Below are 11,498 nucleotides of genomic sequence, written 5' to 3'. Positions count from 1 at the left end.
GTCCAGCCATGGTCTGCAGGTGGATCTCCCTGTCTCGACCTGCTCACTTACAAATGGGTGCTCATGTACAAATTGGTGTGAATCACATTTCATCATTTGTGAGCGCCTTAGCTTCCAAGAAGTACAATTTTCATATGTATTTCTTGGACTTTATACATATGCCTCCAGAGTTTGAATCATGCAAAGATGTTGCCACTTAAACACCTCTTTCCTGGCCAGGCGCGGTGGCTCATGCCTGTAATCCCAGCACTTTGGGAGGCCGAGGTGGGTGGATCGTGAGGTCAGGAGATCGAGACCATCCTGGCTAACACGGTGAAACCCCGTCTCTACTAAAAATACAAAAAAAAAAAAAAAAAAAAATAGCCAGGCGTTGTGGCAGGCACCTGCAATCCCAGCTACTCGGGAGGCTGAGGCAGGAGAATGGTGTAAACTCGGGAGGCGGAGTTTGCAGTGAGCTGAGATCACGCCACTGCACTCCAGCCTGGGCGATAGAGTGAGACTCCGTCTCAAAAAACAAAACAAAACAAAAACTCTTCCCTACAAACTTATACCACTCCAATCCTGGTTTTCCTGTAAATCTCAACTTGACGCAGTGGCTCACGCCTGTCATCCCAGCACTTTGGGAGACTGAGGCAGGTGGATCACGAGGTCAGGAGTTCAAGACCAGCCTGGCCAAGATGGTGAAACCCTGTCTCTACTAAAAATACAAAAATTAGCCGGGCACATTGGCAGGCACCTGTAATCCCAGCTACTCGGGAGGCTGAGGCAGGAGAATCGCTTGAACTCGGGGGGCAGAGGTTGCAGTGAGTCAAGACCACGCCACTGCACTCCAGCCTGGGCGACAGAGTGAGACTCTGTCTCAAAAAAAAAAAAAAAAAGAAAAAAAAAAAAAGATACTGTTAGAAGAAAGGGACAAAATATATAGATGGAGAGAAAATATTAGTAATCTGATGTCTGATAACTCATATGCTAAATAAATACCAAACTTTTAACATTCAACCATTTGGAAGCAAAGAATCCAATTAAAGATGGAAATCATTTGAAGACATTCACCAATGAAGATACACAGAAATACATATACATTCACCAATGAAGATACACATATGAAAAGATGATCACCATAATTATTCACTAATAATGCAAATGTCAACAGCACTAAGATTCCTCTACCCACCTTTTACAATGGATAGAATTCAAATACCTGAGAATTCCAAATTCTGGAGAGGATGTGGAATTCTCATTCATAGCTGGTAGACAAGAAAAACGTTACATTCACTCTAGAAGGCCTTTTGGCCCTTTCTTAGGTAGTAAAACAGACTTACCATTAGACCCATCAGTCATACTCCTAGGTTTTACCTAAGTGAATTGGAAACTTGGGTTCTCACATGGAAAATCGTGTACACGAACGTATGTAGTAGTTTATTCATAGTCGCCAACCAAGATGTCCTTGAAGAGGTGAATGGATAAAACCAATGGGACATCCACAAACTGAAAGTGTATTCAAAGTTCAGTCTACCCTCAAATATTCCAGGACAGGAAATTTTGGAGGCCAGTTCAGCCAAGTGGCAAGGGAAAATGAATCACCATCTTATCTCAACTCTTCCAATGCATCCAAAAATGGGCAATTGTTCAACTCATTCTCCCAGGCTCGCTCTCCTGGATTCAAAAACAGATGAAGGCACCCAAGCACTCACGAAAAGAATTTGTGAGGCAAGTGTTCACTCATATCGCAGCACATCTCATAAACAGATAATCACATATCCAGCACAACAGTGGATTAACCAAAGAAGCCACCTGTACGCGTGGAATAAGAATACGATTAAATGTTAGCAAAAAAATCAATTCTAATTCCCTGCATACAAGATAGACTAAAAGAAAAAAAACTGCCATGACAATGGGTACAGGAAAAGGCTCTGAAAAAAATTCTATGTAAGTACAAATTAACAACGTTTAGCAAACTAACATTAAAAGGAACTTCCATTTCCTAAAATCAGCAGCAAGCATATGTAAATGTGAAATGTCAGAAGGGAGCCATTCACGGCAGTGACCAGTCATTGACATATGCTGTCACCTTTACCACCCACATCTGCAGTGAATATCAAAATGAAAAAGAGCCAGAGCTATGGATGACAAAATGAAAATGAGATAGGAAGACTGCAAAGAAATAGATAGTATGTGTTAACTATATGATTGTCTGCATAGAAAATTCAAAGGAATAGACACATTGATTATTCAAACGAGTAAAAGACTTCAGAAAACATCATATAGAAGATCATTACAGCGAAATCAAGAGCCTTGCCACACAAAAGCGGCTTAGCGCATAAAATAGAAAATAGAAAATATACCATTCACAACAGCATTAAAATCCACAATGTGAATAAGAAGAGCCTAACAAGACCTTTATGGAAGCAACTGTGCGAAGTTGCTGATAGACTCAGGGAATAATCTCAAGTAAATGGATCTGTATACCATATTCCTTGATGGGGAACAGAATATGGCAAAGATGTAAATGCCACTTAAATACAGAGTGAGTGCCTTAACTGTCATTGCCAAAGTGACAACCAAGCTCAGGTTGCTGTGCTCTGCTCCCCAAATCAACCCCAGAAAAATATAGAAGGGAAAAGACAAATATATATATATGTGTGTGTATATATGTATATATATGTGCATGTGTGTGTGTGTACACATCAACATCAAAACAGAGAAAGCCCTGGGGATGACTGAAGACTGTGCTCAACTAGTACTGTGTTGGGGTCCAGGGAGCAGCAGGGAAATCGAGGAGGTCTGTACCCTGCGTAGATGGCAGATTACAGGATAGGTAGGAGAAAGTGTTTAACATTCCACCCCACATCATCGCACAACCTGAGGCAACACCACAAAATCTGGTGCCAGTAGCCCTGGGGTAATATCAGGACACCAGGAAATTTGAGTTGATTGAGACACTATGGCTCCAGAGTTCTGCTAACAACCACCTGAAACAAACTTAGTAGAAGACCCGCCCTCCAAAAACTTACTATTTTAATGGAATATAAAGAATGAACTAGGAATAGAATAGTAAGTATGTGTGAAACCCACATACTATGAGTAGATATTAATAAAATATGTGTGCATATATATAGTATAAAGTCTACAAATACAAATGCATATGTATCTAAAGATATATACATATAAGTACAAATAATTATACATATATGATATAAAGATATATATGCATGTATATATACATATAAGCATAAATGTATATGATGTCTAAAACAGGTATGTATATAAACAAAATGTACATATAACATATATAATGTACATATACAATGTAAAATGTATTACCATATGAATGAGGATTAAAATATGAAAATCACTAATCTGGACTCTGATATGTCAGATACCTTCAAAACACATGGCTTCTCCAAATCTCTTGCTGCTACTCAGCCTCCTCCCTGTAAAAATAAATCTTTTAGGACAAAAGGTTTGCAAAGTCTAGCTCTGGCTGGGGAGGAGCCCCCATGGGAAGGTGTGCATCTATCTTCGCTCAGAGGTCCTACAATCACAGGTGCTGCAGCCCCCCAGGGAGCATCTAGCCTTGGACCTGCAGCCATTTTCTGCAACGCGTGCAGCTGAGCAAATGCTCAAAGGTGATATAAACAGATCATCTCCCACCCATCACTTCACCAAAGAGCAGGAGCCAGGAGGAGAACCCTCCTGAGTGGGGACTGAAGGTTCACCCCCCCCCCCACATAGAGGGGCCACAGAATCCAGCTCAGCCCCTCCTGTTAGCCCTGGAAGACCCTGGCAATGTTGTCACCCCGACCACACCCCTCCCTTCACTGCCACCTCATGTGACTGGGGGTCAGAGACTTGGTCCCAGAGGAGCAGACCCAATCGGCAGAGGATGGGGATCCAGACTCAGGCATCAAGGTCAGGACCCCCTAAGGGATGACTGAGGGCCCCTATCCCCATCCCCACCCCTACTCCGCCAGAACCCGGTTCAGCCCCTACTGTGGACCCAGGGAAGGCCCAGGCTTGGAGGCCGGATGTGACGTCACTGACGCGCGCACTGGGGGGCAGAGAGAAGGGACACGCCTCCTTCTGAGGGGTGGCTTGATACCGGTGGAGGCAAGCGGGCCCAGGCTCTGTGAGGAGGCAAGGTGAGGTGCTGAGGGATGACTGAGGACGTCCCCACCCCAGATAGAGGACTCAAATAACCAAGTGCCGTCCCTGCTCCCAGCCCTGGACCACCCGGGGGCGATCTGGGGCCGACTTGTGAGGTTGGACCGACTCCCTCCCTCCGCCGCTCAAGCTGCTGGGCACTCTGGAGTGAGAGCTTGGTGTGACCAGGGCAGGGCTGGTTAGGAGAGGGCAGGGCCCAGGCTCTGCCGGGCATCAAGGTCGGGACCCTGAGGGAGGGCTGGGCACCCCCCCACCCCACCATGACCTACGGCCCCAGGTTCCCCAGCCCCATCCTCAACCCCACTCTCCAACCCACCCCCAACTCCCCCGGGCCAGAATCTCGTTCCGCCCCTGCTGTCCATCCAGGGAAGCCCCAGGTGCCGGGATGTAAGACCGGTGACTCGCACTTCAGGGGTCAGAGAGTAGCGGGGGCCTCGCTCTGAGGGGTGGGTTGATATCCGCGGAGGGAAGCGGGCCCAGGCTCTGTGAGGAGGTAAGGCGAGACCCTCAAGGAGGACTCAAGACCCCCCCACCCCAGATACAGGACCCCAAATAATACGGCGCCGCCCCTGCGCCAGCCCTGGATCACCCCGCAGGGTCGGGCTTATCAAGCTGGGCCTAGGCTCTGACTGGAATCAAGGTCAGAACCCTGAGGGAGGGCCGAAGGCCTCCACACCCCTAACCCCGCCGCCACCACCGTGACCTACAGCCTCAGGTTCCCCACCTCCATCCTCACCCCCCCCACTCCACACCCCCCACCCCCAGGTTTCCCGCGGCAGAATCCGGTTCGGCCCTTGCTGTCAACCCAGAGAAGCTCCAGGTGCCCGGACGTAAGGCCTCTGACTTGCGCACTGGGGGGTCAGAGAGTAGCAAGGGCTTGGTTCTGAGTGGTGGCTGAAGATCGCTAGAGGGAAGCGAGCCCAGGCTCTGTGAGGAGGCGAGGTGAGACGCTGAGGGAGGACTGAAGACGCCCCCACCCCAGATAGAGGGTCCCAAATAATCCAGCACCACCTCTGCTGCCAGCCCTGGACCACCCGGGGGCGGACTTCTCAGGCTGGACCCCCCTTCGCCACCCCACCGCTTAAGGCCCAGGGGACTCTGGGTCAGAGCTTGGTGTGACCATGGCAGGACTGGTTAGGAGAGGGCAGGGGTCAGGCTCTGCCAGGCATCAGGGTCAGGACCCTGAGGGAGGGCTGAGGCCCCATAGAGGGAGTCACTGCCCCTGCAGTCAACCCTGGGAAGTTCCGGCATGGCAGGCAAGCGGATCCTGATGTCTGCATCCTGGGCTGACCAAGGCAAGGGGCTTGGTATCGTTAGCATGGCCGCGGGAGAACAGAGGGAGGGCCCAGGTCCTGCTGGGAGACAAGGGAGGCCTGAGGGTACGCAGCACCCCAGGACAAGGGGCCCACCCCACCCCCATCTGAGACCGAGGCGCCTCCTCATTCAGCCTCGGGAATCCGACAGATAGAGACTCAGGTCCACAGAGGGGTGGGGCCCAGCCCTCTAGGAGACCAGGGAAGGAACAAGATGGAGGACAGAGGGGATCCCAGAGTCCAGCTCAGTGGGGATCGTGGCCTGGGCTATCCCGGGCACGGTGGCCACATGTGGTGCATTGTGGCTTCTGAGATCGGGTGTCAGTGGGGACAGGGCTGTGCTATGAGGAGTGGGGCCTCAGGTGAGCAGAAGGAGGAGTCCCAGAGCCCTGAGGAAGGATTCACCAGATCTCTCATCCCAGACCTAGGAAACCTGCCCCTGCCGTCAGTCTTGGGAGGCCCCAGGCAGGACTGTGAGGAAGGGAAGTGATCCCCCACCCCCAAAACACACTATCTCAAAGAGAGTCTAAGGGAGAAGTTGTCCTTGGTCTGCAAGACTCATCTCTGGTTCAGCAAAATGGCAGGGGCCAGATTCTGTCCCAAGTAAATATGAATACCTAGAGGACACCCAGATTGACGAAGCCCCCTGACACCTGCTCCTTTGGTCAGCCTCGGGTATCTCATGCATGAGTGACCATGAGGTGCCCCCTCACTTCTGCCTCCCGGGTCTCAGGGAGGTGGGGGCCTTGGTCCAAGGGGCGTCCTCAGCTCAGCAGAGGGAGCCACACCTGGTCAGCACAGGGTGGAATCCAAGGTCTTCCAGGAGTGACGGGGAGGAAGTTTGGTGAGGACCGAAGATAAGAAGGTACCTCCATGCTCCCAAAAAACAAAGGACCTCACAGACACTGGTGTCACCTATTCTCAGCCCCAGGTGGCCCCAGGCAGGAATGACATGTGGCATGCTCTCATTTCTGCCACGTGATTTTGGGTGAGAAGTCTCAGGGAGGTGAGTACCTTGATCCCAGGGGCACTGAGAGATTCAACAGAGGGATCCACACCTGGTCAGCAGAAGGAGGACTCCCAGGATCAGCAGGACCCAAGGTGTACCCCCTTCATGAGGAATGGAGGTACTCCCAGCCCAGAAAGAAGCCACCCCACAGAGTCTAGGTGAACTCTGTTCTTAGATCTGGGGGAGAGGGGGGAGCCTGATCAAGGATGGCGCTAAGTGGCAAGCTCACTTGTACCACGGCAGGAAGTTGAGGAACCCTCAGGGGGATGAGGCGTTGGTGTAAAGGGAGATGTCTGCTCATCTCAAGGGTTTGGGGGTTGAGGAAATCTAAGCCCCAGCAGGAGTAAAAATGAATCACCCACAGGAGGACTTTGGAACACCCACCTCATACCCGAAAGGGTCAACTGGTGGGGCCAGCCCTGGACACCCCACGCAGGGGTGACAGATGTGGGGCCTCCTCACCTCTGTTTCTGGATCTCAGGGAGGTGAGGACTTTGTTCTCAGAGGGTGTGTGGACAAAACAGGGACCCCCTTTCTTCGACAGACACAGTGGTCCCAGGATTGGCCAGCAGTCCAGGTGAGGAACCTAAGGGAGGATTGAGGGTACCACCAGGCCAGAGAAACTCTCAAATCAAGAGAGTTTGCCGTGTCCCTACTGTCACCCCAGAGAACCTGGGCAGGGCTGTCTGCTGAGGTCCCTCGTCCGTCCTGGGATCATTGGTGTCAGGGAGGGCTGGCCTTGGCCTGAGGGCGCTGCACACGTCAGCAGAGGGAGGGTCCCAGGCCCTGCCAGGAGTCAAGGTGCAGACTGAGGGGACCCCACTCACCAAACACAGAGGACCTAGCCCCACCCTGCCCCTTCTGTCAGCTGAGGGAAGCCGCTGGGTGGACGGACTCCCCTCACTTCCTCTTCAGGTGTCTCCTGGAGATAGGGCCTCAGGTCAACAGAGGGAGGGTTCCAGACCCTGCAGGCATCAAGATGAGGACCAGGCAGTATCCTCATCCCAGACACATGAACCCCATTGAATTTGGACATCTCTTACTGTACTTCCGGGGAAACCCTGGGCAGGTGTGTCCAGATGTTGGTTGGGACACGTCCTTCTGTTCCATATCAGGGATGTGAGCTCTTGATCTGAGAGATTCCCAGGCACATAGAGGAGTGGAATCCAGTCCCTGCCAGGAGAAAGGTGAGGGCCCTGAATGAGTGCAGAGGGGACCATCCACCCCAGAAGTGTGTAGAACTCAAGAGTGTCCAGCCCGCCCTCTTGACGGCACTGAGGGACCGGGGCTCTGCCTGCAGTCTGCTGCCTAAGGGCCCCTCGATTCCTCTTCCAGGAGTTCCAGGAAGCAGGCAGGCCTTGGTCTGAGACAGTGTCCTCAGGTCACAGAGCAGAAGAGGCCAAGGCAGTGTCAGCAGTGAAGGTGAAGTGTTCGCCCTGAATGTGCACCAAGGGCCCCACCTGCCCCAGCACACACGTGAACCCAGAGCACCTGACCCCATCCATCCTACTGTCACTCATAGAGCCTTGATCTCTGCAGGCCAGCGGCACGCTGAGTAACCCTCTCACTTCCTCCTTCAGGTTCTCAGAGGACAGGCTGACCAGGAGGACAGGAGCCCCAAGAGGCCCCAGAGCAGCACTGAAGAAGACCTGTAAGTCAGCCTTTGTTAGAACCTCCAAGGTTTGGTTCTCAGCTGAAGTCTCTCACACACTCCCTCTCTCCCCAGGCCTGTGGGTCTCCATCACCCAGCTCCTGCCCACGCTCCCGACTGCTGCCCTGACCAGAGTCATCATGTCTTTTGAGCAGAGGAGTCCGCACTGCAAGCCTGATGAAGACCCTGAAGCCCAAAGAGAGGACTTGGGCCTGATGGGTGCACAGGATCCCATAGGCGAGGAGCAGGAGGCTACCTCCTCCTCTGATGAGGAGGAGGAGGTGTCCGCTGCTGGGTCATCAAGTCCTCCCCAGAGTCCTCAGGGAGGCCCTTCCTCCTCCACTTCCGTCTACTACACTTTATGGAGCCAATTCGATGAGAGCTTCAGCAGTCAAGAAGAGGAAGGGCCAAGCACCTCGGTCGACCTAGCTCACCTGGAGTTCATGTTCCAAGAAGTACTGAAATTGAAGGTGGCTGAGTTGGTTCGTTTCCTGCTCCACAAATATCGCGTCAAGGAGCCGGTCACAAAGGCAGAAATGCTGGAGAGTGTCATCAAAAATTACAAGCACTACTTTCCTGTAATCTTCGGCAAAGCCTCCGAGTTCATGCAGCTGATCTTTGGCACTGAGGTGAAGGAGGTGGACCCCGCCGGCCCCTCCTACGTCCTTGTCACTGCTCTTGGCCTCTCATGCGATAGCATGCTGGGTAATGATCATAGCATGCCCAAGGCTGCCCTCTTGATCATTATCCTGGGTGTGATCTTAACCAAAGACAACTGCGCCCCCGAAGAGGTTATCTGGGAAGCGTTGAGTGTGATGGGGGTGTATGTTGGGATGGAGCACATTTTCTATGGGGAGCCCAGGAAGCTGCTCACCCAAGATTGGGTGCAGGAAAACTACCTGGAGTACCGGCAGGTGCCCGGCAGTGATCCTGCGCACTATGAGTTCCTGTGGGGTTCAAAGGCCCATGCTGAAACCAGCTATGAGAAGGTCGTAAATTATTTGGGCATGGTCAATGCAAGAGAGCCCATTTGCTACCCATCCCTTTATGAAGAGGCTTTCGGAGGGGAACAAGAGGGGGTCTGAGCACCAGCTGCAGCCAGGGCCAATGTTTGTGGGGTCAGGGCCCCATCCGGCAGCTGCCCTGCCCCATGCGACATGAGGCCCATTCTTCACTCTGTGTTTGAAGAGAGCAATCAGCGTTCTCAGTGGCAGTGGGTGGAAGTGAACACACTGTATGTTTTCTCTGGGTTCCTTGTCTGTTCGGTTATTTGGAGATTTATCTTTGCTCCCTTTTGGAATTGTTCAAATGTTCTTTTAATGGTCAGTTTAATGAACTTCACCATCGAGGTTAATGAATGACAGTAGTCACACTTATTGCTGTTTATGTTATTTAAGAGTAAGATTCTTACTTTTGATTCACATGGGGAAATCCCTGTTATTTTGTGAATTGGGGCAAGATAACATAGCAGAGGAATTAATAATTTTTTTAGAAACTTGAACTTAGCAGCAAAATAGAGCGCATAATGAAATGAAAATGTAGTTAATTCTTGCCTTATACCGCTTTCTCTCCCCTGTAAAATTAAAATATATACACGTATACCTGGATTTGCTTGGCTTCCTTGAGAATGTGAGAGAAATAAAAATTGGAAGAATAATTTTTCCTGTTCACTGGCTCATTTTTTCTTCAAACATGCACTGAGCATCTGTTACTCGGAACACCCTGGGTTAGTAGTAGAGAGGCTAGGTAAGCCAGACCCACCGCTTCCCCATAGGGTGGTGAAGTCTAGGAGCCACAATCCTAAAATGAAGGTGGTGCCATGTCCTCTAAGAACTAGAGGAAAATAAAACGTGGGTGAGGGTTTGGGGCTCTAGGTGACAGCAGTCGAGTGTATATGCCCTGAGCCAGGGTCTTTCGGGCTTTGGGAAACTGCAATTCCTTCTGGGGGAGGTAATTCTATTGAAGCTGGATGGTGCCAGAGCCAGATTCTCAGAGGATGAGAGAAAGGCCTGGAATGGAGAACTGCTCAGCAGTTCCTTTTGGAGAGTGGATGAACAGAGGAGAGTCTCCACCTGGGACAGGAATAGAAGGAAATTGTCCAGCGCTCTCCTCTCGGTGTGGTTGAACACAGTGCAGGGGCTAGGTGATGGATACCTAACATCTGCAAGGGTTTCCCGCAAGATGAGGGTGAATCTCCCAGGAAGGGAAGCCCAGAAGTCACTGGCCAGGTGCTTTTCTGCCTGTCTGGGAGAGCCAGAGTTGATCATATTTAAAAGGCATTCTAATCAAGTTATCTCAGGTGGGATTTGACCAATTGTAAGCAAAGGTTAGATTTTGAGTGTTAACAAAATAAGTGAAAACAGTGTCTTGAATCAAAAAGCAGGTGGCAGAGAGGAAAGGAGTTGATTCTCGATTCAAATTCTGGGAGCTTTGAGCTGCATTCAGCTGTGCAAGACTCCAGCACACCCACATTTTCAAGTACATTCGATAAGAGGAAATACTTAACTTTATTGATGAAACTTCCTGTTTGGGCTGATTATCCCATGTCCTGTTGAGCTGTATATTCTCTGGTAATTCCTGGAGAACAACAACATTTACAAAATCCCAGAGTTCTAGAGTCTAGGGTCAAATGGTATTACATACTCGGGTGGCTGAGGCAGGAGAATCCCTTGAGCCCAGGAGGCAGAGGCTGTAGTAAGATGAGATCTCACTACTGTACTCCAGCCTGGGCAACAGAGCTAGACTCTGTCTTAAGAAAAAAAAAAAGTTTATTTTATGACTCGAGATAATCTAGCTTGGCGAGTCTTCCGTGTGTGCTTGAAAAAAGACGTATTCGGATGTCGGTGGTGCTGTGATATTTGCATCCATAGTATTTGTGAGTCATCCTGAATAATGGCTGAGAACTGGGTGATGATCTACCACTAGTTCATTTCTCCAGTCCTTGGTAACTATGAAGATTTCTGCGTGAGCACCTTAGGTTGGGCCCAGGAATTCCTGCTCAATTTCATGTGTTCTCTTGCTTACACTTGCTACTCTCAGTGGTTTTTCCCAAGTTCACTGGGTCCCTGGGGACTTCCTCTGATCTTCTAGCTAGAAGGTAAGTCTTTGGTGTCCTCACATTGCTGTGCATTTCCCTTTCAGGAGTCAGGCTAGGCGGCCAAGTGTTGGGAGGATGACAGAGAAACATAATATGGATTTCTCTCACACTTGTTTTTCCTCCAGCTTCTCTCAAGACCTTTTTCTCTTTGATTTCCTGCAGTTTGAATAGGATATACATAGATGTATACTTCTTAGTATTTATCCTGTTTCCTGTTCCATGAGCTTCCTGAATCTGCAGTTTCATGTCTGTCATTAATTGGGG

General features: G+C 50.3%; 1 protein-coding gene across 3 annotated transcripts; it reads left to right on the top strand.

The window, feature by feature from the left end:
• The first annotated feature begins 4,059 nt into the window (after positions 1 to 4,059).
• LOC117077334 (melanoma-associated antigen 9) lies at positions 4,060 to 9,794 on the top strand. 3 transcript variants are annotated; one of them, XM_033201005.1, is made up of 5 exons: positions 4,076 to 4,142; positions 7,602 to 7,673; positions 7,822 to 7,908; positions 8,067 to 8,137; positions 8,213 to 9,794. In XM_033201005.1, exon 5 carries the CDS (start codon positions 8,278 to 8,280, stop codon positions 9,220 to 9,222), a length of 945 nt encoding a protein of 314 aa, XP_033056896.1. In that variant the 5' UTR covers positions 4,076 to 4,142; positions 7,602 to 7,673; positions 7,822 to 7,908; positions 8,067 to 8,137; positions 8,213 to 8,277; the 3' UTR covers positions 9,223 to 9,794. The 3 variants fall into 3 exon arrangements, with proteins under 3 accessions (XP_033056898.1, XP_033056896.1, XP_033056897.1); XM_033201006.1 differs by lacking the exon at positions 4,076 to 4,142 and adding an exon at positions 6,991 to 7,063; XM_033201007.1 differs by lacking the exons at positions 7,602 to 7,673; positions 7,822 to 7,908 and having other exon boundaries at positions 4,060 to 4,142.
• The last annotated feature ends 1,704 nt before the right edge of the window (positions 9,795 to 11,498 follow it).

Source organism: Trachypithecus francoisi, unplaced genomic scaffold, assembly GCF_009764315.1.
Source record: "Trachypithecus francoisi isolate TF-2019V2 unplaced genomic scaffold, Tfra_2.0 Lachesis_group6, whole genome shotgun sequence".
Taxonomy (NCBI): Eukaryota; Metazoa; Chordata; class Mammalia; order Primates; family Cercopithecidae; genus Trachypithecus; species Trachypithecus francoisi.
The sequence above is the reverse complement of the archived record's forward strand: the minus strand, read 5'-3'. Positions and strand labels throughout refer to the sequence as shown.

Excerpts from the sequence above, each read along its gene's own strand:
- LOC117077334 (XM_033201007.1), top strand. The coding sequence starts at position 8,278 with ATGTCTTTTGAGCAGAGGAGTCCGCACTGCAAGCCTGATGAAGACCCT.